Source organism: Papio anubis, chromosome 1 (genome assembly GCF_008728515.1).
Source record: "Papio anubis isolate 15944 chromosome 1, Panubis1.0, whole genome shotgun sequence".
Classification (NCBI taxonomy): Eukaryota; Metazoa; Chordata; class Mammalia; order Primates; family Cercopithecidae; genus Papio; species Papio anubis.
Window position 1 is genome coordinate 17,381,234 of NC_044976.1, and position 16,158 is coordinate 17,397,391.

A 16,158-nucleotide genomic window follows, 5' to 3' on the forward strand; every position below is an offset into this window, starting at 1 on the left:
TCCTACTATTCCTGAAATAGTCTCAGATAGGCAAGTCTCTTAACTGTGGAGGACTAGGTTTTGACCTGTTGCTAGTGTGGACATCTCCTTCAGCTTCTCCTTCTCCTTCTCCCTCGGAGCCATCTCCCTCCTGGTGCCCAGTGGTGGTGCTGATGGCTCCAGTGCTTGAGCTGACACTTCCTGGTCCAGCCGGATGCCCCTCAGCTGTAGCATCGCCATAAGCACTGCTCCGGCCAGACACTAGAGGGAAATAGTTTAAAAAGCACAAATCAACTCCCAAAGCATGAAGGAACCCAGTGCATTCTAAAGCAGTAGCCAATAGATAATAACGGGTAGCATTAGACAGCAACTGGTAGCATTTTTTTCTTATACGTAAAGCTAAGTAAGACCCCACAGCACTGTGTTAAATCACTCTCACAGTAGCCATTAACCCTTCCCCAGTACATAAGACCCACCTATAAGAATAATCTTAATCTCAGATGCTAATACATTTCTATCTCATACTTCAGAGGAAACATACACTGACATGGGAATCTATAAATTATCAGCTGCTCTTAATCTCCTCTGTAAAAATTGTATCTGATTGCTACCCACGGACTGATATGGAAGGTCAAACCAAAATGGCTGTCATGTTCCCTCCTTCTAGAGTCCCACCTCATCAGCTAGTAGACTGTGGGGATGGTATGCTATATGAACACATCAGATCATTAACAATAAGATCGCGTAAAAAAACCCTCTCCCAAATAAATAAGGAGCAGAAACCATAGGATAACGGGTTTCAAGGTGACACCCTAACTGTTTTAGGCTAATCATGACTTAGAATTATGCACATCATCACAGTTTCAGAGAGGAAAAAAAAAAAAAAAGAATTATGCATGTCAATGCTTTTTTTCCACTAACAGATAATTAGTAAATATCTGTAAAATATTTCAATACTAACCCCCTGAGCTTAAGCCACTGAACATTTGAAACTCGAAAGTTGAGGCCAAATGAATCCATAAGACTTTCAGAGAGTCCACAAGACTTTCAATGAGTCTCTATAACTTTTCTTTCCAAAAACCAACCCCAGGACCCAAGCAGAGATTCCTGTTTTGTCCCCACCCTCTGCCCAAGGAGACAGGACCCCCCTCCATGGCACATTACCACTGTGCTCGCCAGCCACTGAGTCCACTGCACTGCCCCCGCTCTCTGAGCCCACACTACCACCGTGGTCAGCAGGAGAGGTCCGAAGGGTAGAACCATCTGTTGCTGCTGTGCTGCCCTCGTCGTCTGAGGCTGGAGCTGAGAGAGTAACAAGAGCTGTTACAGGTTAAAAAATAAAAAAATTAAAAAAAAAAAAAAAAGCCCTCCTTGGGATGAAAGCATCAAACCACATAGTGCATAGGACACAATGCAGTTTATATATCCTGTCGTCAAAGAAAAAAAGGGAAAGATTTGCTTTGCTGGTTAATCGCTAACAGAAACAAACACTATACACGGTGCATTGCAAACAGTACTTAGACAGGAGTGAAGAAAACCCAGTTCACTGGGCATTTCCTTCGCTGTTTACATTACAGAGCAAGTTCAGTAAGAATCTGTGACATGGACGCTGAGTTTTCTAGCTAAAATGCTTCATGGTTACCATTGTTTAGGTGTTACTGACACCTGCTGAGAGATCTGAAACTAGCCATTACCATTCAAAGCATAGAACTCTGAATTTTAATGAGATTTGTTTTGAAATCAGTCAATTTTTGCTTATGTTAGGAAGTCACTTAGCATGAGCTCTTGAATCAACCCGGTTTTGTTTTTTTTAGCAAGTGGTCCAAAGGGGAGCTCATGGGGAAATTTCACATCTCCTAATCATCCTCATCAGATGCTAATAATGAAGCAAGGAAATTCCCCAGAGACAGCCACAGCATCCAGGATCAGGGCTGAGCTGAGACAGGAGGAAAATGCTGGATGAGATACATGGGGGAGGAAAGCCAGGACAGCCACAGAGCACAGCGGGAACACGACTGGCACAACACAGCAGCAACCTCAGAGCCTGAAATGGCAGCAACTAAAGAGACCTGAGAAAAGCAACAAGCCATGGCAGCAGGTGGGGCCAGCCGCTCTCTCCCTTTCTTATCTACCCAGGCTAAAACTTCCAAAAGAAAAGAAAAAAAAAAAAACACAAGGAAGCATCAGTCTCAAAAACTATAAATCAACCCTTAAATTACTCAGGGGTTGACCAGGTATCTCCATTTGGTCCAACTCTCTATTCAGGAAACATTTTTTTTTAATCAGATTAGGGAAAAGATTGAAAATAAAGAGCAGATGAGTTCTGGAGATTTCCTATAGATTTCAATTGTCCACAAAAACCCTCTCTCTCAAGCTCATAGATCCCTGATGGTTGGTCACACGGACCAAGAATTCTGAAGTACCATCTAGCTTCTTGTAGCTCTCCTTTCATTTGCAAATGAAGATAAAAAAAGTAAAAAGTATGAGTTCTATTTCTTGTCTCTCTTTTAATACTGTCTAAATTGTTAGAGCTCTGACAAAGAACGCTGGAAGCTGAAGTGGAAGCCCTGTAGCTGATCAGCCTGCATGCCGCTCTCTCGGCTTTTCCATGGGGAAGTAGCTGAAGCCAGGCAGCATGCAAAGTGTGAGGAAGCGGAGCTGTGCGCAGCAGGGCCGAGCCACAGCACTACACCCTCCACACCCATCTTTCTAAAGCCAAGGCAGAAGCAGGAAGTCCAGAATGGCCTGTCAAAGCAGCTGCCCATTACACTCTCACAGCAGTGGAGACAAGGCCTGAGGGTCCTGGGGCCCTGAGCCGTGCTCCTTGCTGTGGACAGTTACCTGATGCTGTGGTGTCAGAGAGGGTTCCTGCGTCCAGAGAGGAAGAGCTGGGTGCCTGGCCGGACAGTCCCAGGCTCTGCAGGCCCAGGGCACTGCTGCTGCTGCCTGGGAAACAAGTGGAGAGTGAGCACAACATCCCCTCCAGGTCCCATCCACAGTGCTGCTTTGGCCACGTGCTGCCCTCAAGAGTCTCCAAACACCAGCATGTGACCCCCTCTGGCCTAGAGGAAGTTAGCCAACAGCCACTGCTGTCCACCCACCAAGTTCAGTTACAGAGATGGTGGAATGCTTCCTTCAGCTCAGGCAGGACACAGGCTGGAGGAATCTAAGATTCTAGAGGAAATAACCCAAACTGGCAGAAACTATGAGATTGGCGCTCAGACTGAAATTCCCACCACAGCCCTCTCACTCTCCACCTGTATCTCTGAACAGCTCTCACCCAGATCAACCTCTCCCCAAATCTGGGGACAAGCTAAGTCAGCTGGATATCAGTAACTGCCAAACCCTCTTTTCCTGCGCAAGGCCAATGGGCTGCTTTGTTCCTGGCATGGCCTTCTACCTTGTTGGTCCTGCTGCAGGCTCAGGGCAATGGCTAGTTCAACCATGGTCTCGTCATCTGCATCAGGCGGGATGTCCAGCATGGGGGGGAAGCCCTCTGCGCCTGCCAGCAGGGCCTCCAGGGGAGAGGGGTTGCCATTGTTGACATTTTCAGCTGTCTCCAGGACCATCGACTCAGACTGCAGAGAGAAAGCTCTGTCAGTGTCCCATGGTAAATGGTAACTTTTGGAAGTCCACTGAATAAGAGCTAGAGGAGAGTTTTGAAGCTCCTCCTCCCCTTCTCCTGCTGCCAGAGACTCACCACCATCTCAAAATCTCCATGGTCCACCTCACTCTGTTCCTGGCTTTCCTGACGGATGTGACCACCATTCGGGATCCCTGATGACTGCATTTTCTCATCTGCATCATCATCGTCATCATCATCCTTGTCTCCTGAGTCAAAGAAACCCCAGTCACCTGAAGGTGCTTGCTTTCCTCCCTTGGCACATGGTGCGATAAGTCACGTGGCAACAAAAAGCCTGGCCAAGCTACCAGCTAGCACCCTGGGCTTTAGTGGGAGAACTCCAGGGTGCTCTGCCCGGCCTTGTTCTCTTACTTCTTGGACCTATAGCATCTGGGAAGATGGAGGCGGCTGCGACAGCTTGCCCCCCACAAAAATAAAATGTTTTCCAGCTAGTGAAGGAAACAACCTTGGATTCCAAAGGGATTTCCATAAAGCCGAGAGATCTAAAACCAGGAGGCCCCTCAAGTGCCCACTGACTCTCAGGAGACCTTGGATAAGACAGGAAAAATCATATGATTGGGATCTTTACCTTTTGTCTGTCATGACAGATTAGAATTTGTTTCACTACTTTTTTCTAAAACAACTAGGTCAGTGAGATTTTCACACTATGTAAGTATTATGAAAAGAACCAGAACTGAAGTGTAAAACCACTGACTGGAAACCAAGGATACCACTGCAGGTCCTGCCTGTGCCAGCTTTTGTGTGAAGGTGAGAAGGCCTTCTAATAAGGAAGATGTCCAGGTGAGACTCCTAATTGTCAGAAGAGGATAGAGACCTCATCTTCCACTCAATGGATTGCTAAAGCATGTAAATATGTCCCTTAGAAACATAAACTATCTCCACTCTAGGTTCTTGCTAGAGAAAAGAGCCACAAACTTAGACAAGATAAATGATATGCAAGGAAGACTGTCTGAAAGTCACAAAGTTGTGTACATTCCTCTAGACATGCACTGTCCACCAGCCACATGTGGCTACTGAGCACTTAAAACATGGCTGTCTACAAAGAGATGTGCCACTAGTGTAAAATACATTCTGGATTCCCAAAATGGTACCAAAACAGGCAAAATATTTCACTAATAAATTTTGTATATTGACAATATATGTTGAAATAACATATTTGATATACTGGATTAAATAATTAGTAAATCAATTTTACGTTTTACTCTTTATAATATTGCTATTAGAAAACTTAAAAGTACGGCTGGGCAGTGGCTCACGCCTATAATCCTAACACTTTGGGAGGCCGAGGCGGGTGGATCACTTGAGGTCAGGAGTTCGAGACCAGCTAAGCCAACATGGTGAAACTCCGTCCCTACTAAAAATACAAAAATTAGCTGGGTGTGGTGGCACACGCCTGTAATCCCAGCTACTTGGGAGGCACAGATTGCAGTGAGCCGAGATTGTACCATTGTACTCTAGCACTCTAGCCTGGATGATACAGTGAGACTCTGTCTCAAAAAAAAAAAAAGAAAAGAAAAGAAAATGTAAAGGTACATAGTGACTTTCATTTGAAATTTACTTCTAAATCAAGCCAAGTAACCAGAATTATATAATTCTGTTATTCAGACACCTTTTAGAATTGCCTTTACTGAATCGTAAAATGTTATGCCCTTGACTGTGTCCAAGTGTATCATGAGGGAAACTCCTGTGAAATTTGCTATCCAACTTATTGTAGGTAAGTCCACTAAGGATTCTGCCCCTTTGGCAACAAAATGGACATTTAATGAAGAGCTTCTATCGCAAGAAAAGTTACATTTTTGTTTTGTCTTTGGTCACTGTGCTTTTATTTTTGCTATGGCTCTTAGGAAACTTTCAGCCACCTCACAAGGTCCTACATGGTTGTTAGGTGAGCCATGGCCTCTCATCGTTATTTTTATTCTACTTACCATATACATTTTGATGTGCCACCTTAAATTCTTTATGGGGTGAGGTAGCATTAGAAAAAAGGTAGATACATAAACAAAAGTCTCCAGGACCTTGGTCAACATGCGCAGCATGTCTAATGCTACTGTACCTCCCTCTCTCCCCTCCTCCCAAATACAGGCTTGAGCCTAAACCCAGACCTCACATTACCCATTGGAGTGTTGCTTCGAGGGGAGGAGGGTAAAGTCACATGTCTCCGTTTGTTCCTGGGCCTTAGGACTCGAATTAGAGCTTGTTTACAAGAGAAGCTCACAGCAGGATCCTGAGGTTTAAAAGGAAACTGTCACGCTTTGGTCTCGTATTATTCATGAAACTCTCTATAAAACACTTTCCTTTCTTGGTCACTCACTCCCACACATGTGGATACCTCTCTACTCTCACCTGCAACCCAGCGGACAGCAGGCACATCAGCAGGTTAAGTTAATCCCCCGTTCCTGACCTGGCATAAAAGAGCCATTCACTAACTTCCTGTCTCTCAGTTCCTGGGGATAGACTGGCAGGTCATTCGCTCCTGAGGCCATTTTGGCCCCTTACAAATGGCTTTGGCTTTTTATCAGATGATCAGGCCCCCAGTGCGCATCTTAGCTCTGTGCTAAAATCAGTAGTTTTAACACTAAGCTTCTGTGAAAGGGTCACTGGAAATAGAAATCTTGATGTACTACTTTCATTCATGCCCTCATTTAAGTCACAATTCACTGAGTTACCTAGCACTTACTAAGCAGCAAGCAGCAGGCCAATCCCTGGTGATTCAGCACTGAACAAGAGAGACTAAGCCCATCCCCTTTGCAAATCTTTCTCTTCCATGGAGTAAGATCTTAAAGCTTTTACTGATATTCGAAACTTCATCCCTTCAGCTTCCTTTAAATCTATTTTATTTCATTAGTTTAGCAAGCTAAAAACAATTTTCCAGACATTCCCTGGCTGCTGAGAGCTCTCTGGGATTGTAATGCTACGTACAGGACACAAGAGCATCTGCATGTAGATCTTGGATGCTGTGTTAATACAATCCAGCTCACAGGTGCAGTAGCCATGGATGATGTCCACCAGAGCATTGACAGTAGCTTCAATATGAGTTAGGCCTAAAGGAGACACAAACATTATTTGAAAATCTGGAGCAAAAAGCTCTAACTACTTGAGAGTCTGAGACAAAAGTGTAGCTTTTTATCTCCGCATAAAAGGTCATGCAAACAAAATGACAAACACACACACACTCACTCACACACAGTAGCCTGTCAGTATTATTTGTGATTTGTTTCATTAACAGTTTCCTAATCTCCCAAATTGTCCTCAAAAGCCTTTCCAGATATCTTGAGTCACAGAAATAAGTAGCTGTCCACTCTCTCTGGATATCAAAAGACAAGGCAAGGAAATATGAAGAGGAAGGTAGATACTAAATGTCCCCTAATATCCTCCAACCTCAGGTGATGACAAAACATGACCTTGACATGCCTTTTAGGTTCACCCACCCAAGTGTCCTCCAAACATGAATGAGCACCAGGATCATCCTACTTTTCTATATTGCTATTCAGACCCTTACCCTTCAATCTGAATTTTCAATGGTATAAGAAGTTAGAGACCAAAAGAAATATAATAGTCCTCAAGATACTTTTGCCTTTTGAGCTGGCTTTAAGCCAAGTTATCAAAGATTTTTTAAAACAATGATAAACCAGTGAGGAGACACACAGACACACACACACACACACACACACACACACACACACAGTGCCTCTTGATGTAAAATATTCAACCCCAGTGAAAAGATATGGTACAAGAAAATCCCACTCTGCCACACTGCTAAATTCCTCAGGAACATTGCATTTATCTCACAGACTTCTACTTCTCAATTATGAATTCTGGAAGAAATGGATTATGGAGAATGAAGGCTAATGGCTAATGGTCATGGCTGTTCAAAGACAGAACTTACATCAGGCTTCATTACCAAGATTCAAATATCCCTTTTAACATACCTGGAAGGCAGGCAGGTGCCAAGAAGGCATTCTTGGGTTTAGATGCATGGAGTTTCCAGAAGTGGTTCACAAGCTGGGTGATGAAACTACAGCAATCTCCTTCCAACTGCTTCTGTGGTTCTTTCCCCTCATCCATTCCTTCTAAGCAGGAGAAAGAAAATTATCAACGATGGTAAATCTGAGGTGGAATTTAATTTGTTTTAAGGTTAACTCAGGTCAAGGAAGCTTGCCTGGGGAGGGAGTTTCAAGTGGGGGCCCAATCAATATGCCAACTATCCCTAGACTCCAGCAGGCACATCTAGGAAAAAAACAGTCTGGGAAAGGAATATCGCAGAAAACATTGTATGTTAGAATTAAGTAGAAGGGGGAGCATTTAGGATGTTTACAGCAGATTCAAAGATCTCAGTTCCAACTGTTCAACTTCTAAAACCTAGAGGAACATATGAACATTCTAGAGATTTCTCTAGAATAATTCTGGGATTCTAGTATTAAAAGGAGGAACAGGATGATGATGGAGCATGTAAATAACAGAGAATTGTAAAGGCAGCAATCAGCTCAATTTGACAATGACAAAACAGGTTTGCTACCCAGCCAACAGAAAAGGGGATGAGGAAACAGCACTAAGCACTGAGAAAGCTGCTACACATATTAATAACAGCACTGGCAAAAGAACAGCATGAAAGTGAAAGATATGCCACAGATGCTTCAAAGCAACCAGGGCCCAACCAAGCTTAGCTTTCCCCTGAAGCTCCTAAGAGGTAGTAACTTCAGAGACAGATTATATCTGATGTCTATAACACTAAATAAATTCAAGGATAATCAAAAGGATAAGCACTGGAAAAAGAATGTGTTTAAAATGGTACAATCTCAACGTCAAAAGGCCCTACAAGGTATAAAGACCAAGAAGCAAAATCCTTGTCTCTGAGCATGCAGTCAGTCAGAGGCCAGTAAGAACAGTAAGGATGAGAGGGTAAATAGGCATATGAAGCAGATCTCAGGACCACGGCCATAGGGGCCAAGTTCACCTGTTTCCATCTGGGGCAGCTTTGACTCCGTAAAGTGGACAAGGTTGTTGGGGCGCATGATGGCAATGGAGCGAGCTGTGATCACCAGCCTCTGGAACACCTCGGGGTCCAAATCCTTGCCTTCTTTGCTGGATGTGTTGAGACACTGTACAGCTTTGCTCAGCAAGGCCTGATCCTATAAAACAACAGGGGCACAGAGGGTCAGCCATAAGCAAGAGCTGGGTACAAAAGCAAAGAGGAGAGAAAAGCTGGCAGATCACCAGGATTATTACCTCCTCTCAAGAGAACAGGCCAATGAACACCAATCACCTACAACAAATCTTCAAAGCAGCCCCATATAGTTAAGTTTCTTAATACATAAAATATTAATGTTATTAAAAAATTAAAAACCCTGCAGTATCAAAGTATGATGGGAAAATTCAAATCTACTCAGTTCTCCAGAACTGCTGGATTTCTTTCTCCTACAACAGAAGAGCCATTTCCTAGCAAATTCATATTACCCAAGGACAGTGTTTCCAAAATTGCCTTTCCTCGAGAGGCTCAGCAGGTTAAACTCACATTTTTCAGTTCCCTGGGTTGGAGGCACAGAAGCTAACCAAAGCTCTGGGTTGATGGTTCCTCTCAGAGCCTTTCTTCCTCAGGGGTCTGAACTGTCATCTTTTCCATCTACAGAAATCGGCCCAATTTGTCTCCTTTGGCAATGCCTTTCTTTTATAAGTGATACCCTCTTTCCCCAGATTTTGCCATCAGAGGCACTCCAACAACTATGCAACACTTGTCTCACCAACAAGGACAGTGCACCTCTCGTGTTACGCCACAGCTGAGGGAGGGAAAACACTAGCAGTCTGTCTCCTGAGGGACTCCCTCACCTCACCCTTTTCCAGTGAGAAGGCCACCCACACTCAATGTCCCTCCCTCTCTTTCTTAAGTCTTGTTGATCCTGTTAGAGTGACAGAAAAATAAGTACAAACCAGGGGCCCAGTCACTGGCTTATCCTCAGTTTTGAGTGGCACTTGAGAATTTCTCAGGACAAACTCTGTAAAATGTAGGTCTAATCTGAATGCTATCCTCTCTCTACCTTACTTTGCTGTGCTGCTGCTTTACAATGAAAAGCTAACTTATTTGATTCCCTTTCAGCACTGCAATTTCCTTTCCCACACAGGCATCCCTGAGAGAGAACAGTTACCTTGTGGCTGTGGTAGGCCGAGCGGCTGGTGTGCAGGCTGGCCAGAAGGCTCTTGGACTGCTGCTGGACGCTGGCAGGTGCTGGCAGGGACAACAGCAAAGTGGCCAGCTCCTGAGCGGCATTCTTGTTTCTCTCCTGAGGCAAAAGACAGCAAGGTTATCACTAACCCCACCAACTCGAGGCAGAATGAACTATCTACACTCTGCCTGCCCTTCCTTCCTTCTAGGCCACCAGGGCTAGGTTATGCTCCATGGACTGCAAAGAGAAAAAAAAAAAATTCAGAAATTATAATCCTCCTTCCTACCAGATGAAGAAATGGAATCCAAGCTCATGATTCCCAGAACAGTGTTCTTGTACCAACACGCATCCTATTCTATGACACATGCTCACTATGGGCCCTAAAAGTAGGACATGAGGCCTTAAGCTGAAGACTTCTCTGGAGCTTCTTAGCAAATCAAGATTATGCTACTATAAATGTTCTTTAGCTGCGAGGCCTCAGGGCCTCAGACAACTCCACTGACTTCCTGCCTCTTCAGAAAGCTTCCATGTGCTTTGAAAAAGTGACTTGCCTTCTCGATGATTGGGCCAACGGCAAAGCAGCTTTCCAGGGCTTCTAAAGAACTCACAACCAGCCTGGGGAGACAGAAAACCTGGCTTGAGTACAACACCGTTCTCTCCGCCTTGCGCTTTAGCCTAAGCAAACTATAGTCATGAGGACCTTGGGGACAGCTAATGAATGCCAAATACAAAATCAAAGCACAATAAGACCTGCCACAGGCACCATGCATATCGTTTCCTATGTTACAGGCCAGGAGAAACCTGGCTCCTGCTCGGAGATCAACCTGAGGCCATGTTCATAATCCGTAACTCAAAGACGGGGCTTTTCTTCCTCAAAGAGGATAAATGTGCTTCCTTCAGCTGCCTGTGGCAGGGATCACTGAGATGGGCTTAACAGTCTTGATGCAATGGGACCCGAAGCTCAGGTGCCCAGAGATCAGTGGGCAAAAGGATACACAAAGGGAAAGGTAAAAACCATCTTCTTATATTGGAAAGTTTAAAGTTATATATGCACAAAGGCATTTCCTATGAGTCCCTAAGTATAGGGGAGAGAACAAACTATTTTTTAGGTGCATGCCAATTGCCAACATTCAAGGGGTAAATACAAAGCATCTTTAGAAAACTGAGCGATTTCCCCTTAGGAAAGGAATAGGAAACCCAACTACTACTATTAAAGGGTACCAAGTAACATGCTCCCCAGGGTTTACTCCTTTCAATTTAATGTGGCATAGTAAAAAGAACAACATCCTGACAGCTGAAGCTCTGGACAGAGAAAGAAAAGTATTCAGAAGGTAACTGGAAAGAAAAGGGTTAAGGGGTAGAGGAAGGCAATAAAGAACTAGGGAAGAGGAACCTGAGGCATAAAATAAATTTGGATAGAACGAGCTCTCTAGTGGGTTATCAGATGGTAGGACTTTGCTGCTAATCCCTCTACCCCGAACCCCCTTTTCATCCACTTAGAAAGGGAGCAGAGAGGACTAGGGTAAGGAAGAGAGAGTTGAGAGAGTGTCTGACATGGCCAACACCAAGAGTGCACTTACGATCCTCCATGTACTCCATTTTTACACAGGGACAGCTCTGTAGCCATGCAATGACCAGAACAGAAAGAAGCAGGAGGACTCTTCAACAGAAGCAGAATCAATGCAAAGCCACACCATTGGTTACACTGCTCTCTGACACACACTCACTCGTGCAGAGAAAAGAAAGAGGGCATACTAACCGGTCCAGCTTGGTTAGGGACTCAGTTTCAGAACTTGGGGGAGAAGCAAAGAAAAAAAAAAGGAAAAAAATGTGAAGCTCAGAGAAACCTGGAAACACATCCTAAGCAACCATGTATGGATAGGGTATCGGGGAAAAAGAAAGAGAAAGGAAGGGAGGGAGGAGGCTGCTGGTGGGAGGCAGTGATTCCAAGCAAGGCTATTCTTGTGACTTACAATGTAAGAAACTCAAAATCTTACATCATGAATTATGGTATTTCATCTACCATGGCAAACCAGCAGCTACCTAGCACAAAGAAGCCAAGCACAATGCTTAAGAATGCCACTGTAGGGAGACTTAAGGAAACTCTGGACTCTGCTACAAGAGGCAGCAGACAGCCTCTTTGCTGGCAATGTTATTACCACAGAAGTAGCTACTGCAGAGAAAGATGATGAAAAGATGATGAGCTCAGAATGGAAGGGAGGATGTTTTCCTATCATTTCAGCAAGCCTGTATCCTAATCTAGAATACTGGCTTAAGCATCATCTAGCCTGTGGCCTCTGGCTACTCTAAAGGGTACCTGAGCATTAAGAGAAGGGACAGAACTTCTGCCCAGGGAGAGACTCTGGTGTCACATGACTCTGAGCACATTTTTCAGGCTTTGTCTGCACACTAAAGAGACACTGAATATGGGCGAGTTGTATGAAAACTTGAAAAAATCCCAGGCTAGCCTTGAGATGGTTACTAGAAGCTGGCTCTCTCAAGACACAGGAAGGTTCTGCAGTGAGTGGAAGATGTAAAAACTGAAGCCACCCCCTGCCAGCACTGGTACCTCTCCAGGACAGTTCCACTGGTCGTAGTGGGGGCAGCTGAATCGCCATCTCCAGTGCCGTTGCTCTGGTTCAGATTTGAAGGGCAGATGTTGCTGACAGAGGCAGAAGGGAATTCTTCTGGGGGCTCATCAGGCCAGCCAAACTGCTCCTTAGTCTTGCCATAAATTTTTACAGCATCTATCATGGTGACACCTGCTGGATCCACCGAGGCCCCAACTGCAATAAGCAAGAGAGGACTTTAGGAAGCACATTGTCTAAAGAGCCACCCCTCCAAATCAAAGACCAGAACAGTTGGAGCAAAGAAGTAAATCACGTCAATTTTACAGACATAGAGAAACTTTATCTTCTGAGATATTCACAGCACTTTAATCGTGTATAGATGCTGAATACATGTGGAGAAAGTTCCAGGGACCGAAAGTCAATTACGTCTCCTACTCAGAAGAGTCCCTAATCATCACTGTAAGGGTCCTCTTCTGCTTCAGAGTATTGTATCCCCTACCCCTCACTCCCAAGTGTCTCTACACACTTTCTTTGTTCAAAGTACAGATCATGACCATTCTCACTAACAGCAACTATATCTAGGAGAAAGAGTATCAGATCGTGGCCAATAATTGACAGAGAAATGCAGTCTTGAGTAAGGCTCAAGGATTTGTATTCTGAGGGTTTAGTTTTCAGTGGCATAGCAAGCCATTGCTAACCATCGCTCAGCCACGTGGACCTGAGGTCTTCCTCTGTGCTTTAAGAAAGCCTTGCAATTTCATGTCAATCTGCCTCCTCTCAGCCTAAACACAGAAGTAGCCCCGTTAGTGAGGCAGACACAACACTATAGAAATGAATACTTAACGAAGTGCAGCCCTATCTTTACTGCTACCATGCTCCAGTGTACTCCTTTCCTGTCACCTTGCCTCTTTAATATTTCAAATGAAGCTCAAAGTTTCCTGACAAAAGGACAGAAAAACCAGTAGAGTGGAGAGATCCCAGAATATTGGAGAGTCACAGACCAGTGGCTCCCAATTTCGCAGTCACAATGAGGACAGAGTCTGCACCAGGGGTTGGTGACTCACTGAAGAGGTTCAGCTTCTTATCAGCCTGCAGGGCTTCTTCTCTGGTGAAGGGGAAGTCAAACCAGCGTGAACGACTCAGGTTGAGCTGCATAGTTCTGCCGAAGATCTCGATATACGATGGGGCCCGTTCTATTGCTTGAGTCCCAATCTGGATCCGCATGCCTGTCATCACCATAGTGCTATTGTTGTTACTTATCTCAATGGTGAAGCCTCCAGGCTGTAGGGAGACAAGGCACACATCAAGAAACTAACGGAAGTTCTTAAGTCTGAACTAGGACTCCTTCTCCTCTGACATTGTCTCAACATGTGAAGCTCATTAAATCTTATCCTTTTAACTCCCCGGTAATGACTTCCTTGTTTCTAAGAATGGGAAAATAGGAAAAGAGAGCAGATTCTCTTCAATGTCAGGCTTCCTTCTCCTCAGCATTAACAACCTCTTTGGTGTCCTCTACACAGTAATCCTGCTGGTACTGGTGGAAACCCAACCTGTACAAGTCCTTTGCCAAGTGAGTGAGAATATCCATTTTTCTAAGGAACCATTTAACTAGAACCGAGGGTTGTGACTGCGAGTATATACTCCACACTTGCATTCTAAAAGGAGATGTATTCCCAAACCATATTGTTTATGAATCCTTTTACCCAGGGACTGATCCCAGTTCAGTGCCATTCTCACCTTGGTGTTGGCCACATACATGCCGGTGGAATTCAGCCGGTGTTTTATCTGTTGTGCATTATAGACCTGCAGGAGGTCATTACCACCAAACTCCACATCTGTCAGCTGCTGGTTGTGTTCAAAAAAGTCAATGGGGAAAGTCACCTGGCTAGACGTGCGGGTTGCTGCAGAGAATGATACCAGATCGTCAGAGACTCTCTCCTACCTTTGACCCGACACCGCTGGTAAAGACTCCTCCCAGACAGAGCCCACACTCACACTCTAATCTAAACAAACTCTGGATTATAACATTTGCATCAGCATAATGCCTACATGTGGTTAGCTCTTCAATGGTTGTTATCCCTAACTATGACATGTCCTAGCAATACAAAGAAATCTGGCATTGGTACTGGGTGTACAGTTAATAACAACAGGCTCTCCCGTAACTGGGTTATTTAAAATGAACAATAGAAACTACTTCTTTATAGGAGAATGTAAATGAATAAACCAAAATTCTTTTGAAATGTACTCTAGAGCAAATTTAAGGTAATGTGATGATCCCTGTAATGGTCTTTGCTTAGCCGGATTCGTTCACTGCTAAACTCAAGCTTTCACTTTCCTGAAGAGTCCTCAGTCAGTCAAGTGCTAGACCACCAGCTCAGAGACCTGTGGTGGGCTCTTCACTACTCAGTGGGAAATTAACCAACTGAAGAGATCTATACTTCAATCAGTTCCATTCTTCAGAGAAGTCATTCTCTCTAAACCTACAGAGAACAATCTCTCAAATAAGGTCCAGGACATAACTCGTTACTAGGCACCAAAGAACCGGTGGCCTGAAACAGGCAGCCAATGGGTGCTTGCCACTTAGAACTGTGACTCTGCTTTTGGGAAATTAGCTAGCACATACCTCTAATTTTACAAAATGTGCAAGTAGGACAGTCACCATTTCTTCACAGATATTTGCAACAGTCTATTCTGAGTCACCGTCTAGAAGACCACCATTCCTACTCCCCCACAAGTCATCTAAGGAGCCTTACTGATTGTAGCTGTTTTGCGCTTTCGAACAGGCTTCATGATGCTGATGACACTGCTGGGCTGCAGGGATGGCTGCAGCCAGTAGGAGGTGTTCTCCACGTTGGCCATGTAAATGCGCAGGCTGCCATCCTCACACAGCAGAATCATTGTTGTCCGCTGCTGCTCATTGCAGGCCATATGCCTAATGGCAACCATGTCTTGGATCTAGGAGGAGAGGACAAAGGAGGGTCGTAGTTCCCACACCTACAGATCAGCATCCACACAGAAAAAGAGGCAGAGATGCAACTGGTTTCACGGTCAGTTGAGGGGCTGTACAGAAGGGTGGCAAAGAAAAGGCATCTAGGAGAAAAAGAACTGAAAATCTTTTATGGGCCTCCACTGAAAGAGCTGGGGAAGTGAAATGAATAAACAAATATAAAAAGAGACCAGGTTTACAGCAAAGTAATGAATGGGAAAATCTGGCACTGACCTTTGCTTTAGCAGGAAGAGTCTTAATCTCCTGGATAAGAAAAGTGTCTGGTTTCACCATAACTACCAGCGGCACCCCTGTAGTTTGCTGGACACAGCACACCAAGCCAGGGTGGTTCATCACCTCAGACCACTGGCAAAGAGCAGGAGAAGTCTTACTGCCACCATTGGAACTGCAGACAACAAAACTGGCCACAGTTAGAGTGTCAATCACCATTCAATAGTTCTTTTCTTGACCTAAAAACCATCCTCTAACTGGCTACGTGACTCCAAAGCAATATCCTTGGGCCAGGGAGTCAGATTATCCACAGGTCAGTTTTATTCCAAGCCATGCACACACGCTCATACACCCCAATGGTGCTTCCGGCAGGGCAGTCCTCCTTTGGAATCTCCACTGTGAGGTTCCATGTCTGAAGAACAGGTGGCCCTATGTGCCTAGAGGCTGTCAACTTTAGAGGGCCAGGAGCTGCCTAAGGCAATGACCCAATGTCCTGTCAGGATCTCCAAAAACATCGAGTTAGTGTGAACTGGTATCCATTTTATTTCATCCCAAACCAGGTAATTCCCAAAGAAAGGCCTGAGAGAAAGT

General features: G+C 44.7%; 1 protein-coding gene across 10 annotated transcripts in view; it reads right to left on the reverse strand.

Annotated features, from left to right (window-relative positions):
* Positions 1-16,158, reverse strand: part of UBR4 (ubiquitin protein ligase E3 component n-recognin 4) — a 139,984-nt gene that overhangs the window by 65,983 nt on the left and 57,843 nt on the right. For 2 of the 10 annotated variants that reach the window (XM_021942792.2, XM_021942808.2), the window contains exons 45-62: positions 15,571-15,757; positions 15,104-15,305; positions 14,088-14,251; positions 13,415-13,631; positions 12,350-12,566; positions 11,540-11,572; positions 10,332-10,395; positions 9,763-9,897; positions 8,577-8,751; positions 7,782-7,865; positions 7,552-7,692; positions 6,542-6,663; positions 5,735-5,846; positions 3,680-3,810; positions 3,380-3,557; positions 2,821-2,925; positions 1,144-1,281; positions 66-240 (exon numbers count right to left, since the gene is read on the reverse strand). In XM_021942792.2, the coding sequence (XP_021798484.1) occupies positions 66-240; positions 1,144-1,281; positions 2,821-2,925; positions 3,380-3,557; positions 3,680-3,810; positions 5,735-5,846; positions 6,542-6,663; positions 7,552-7,692; positions 7,782-7,865; positions 8,577-8,751; positions 9,763-9,897; positions 10,332-10,395; positions 11,540-11,572; positions 12,350-12,566; positions 13,415-13,631; positions 14,088-14,251; positions 15,104-15,305; positions 15,571-15,757 (2,580 nt within the window). The remainder of the gene's footprint in view (positions 1-65; positions 241-1,143; positions 1,282-2,820; positions 2,926-3,379; positions 3,558-3,679; positions 3,811-5,734; positions 5,847-6,541; positions 6,664-7,551; positions 7,693-7,781; positions 7,866-8,576; positions 8,752-9,762; positions 9,898-10,331; positions 10,396-11,539; positions 11,573-12,349; positions 12,567-13,414; positions 13,632-14,087; positions 14,252-15,103; positions 15,306-15,570; positions 15,758-16,158) is intronic. The other 8 variants (XM_021942877.2, XM_021942860.2, XM_021942925.2 and 5 more) reach the window with 7 other exon arrangements.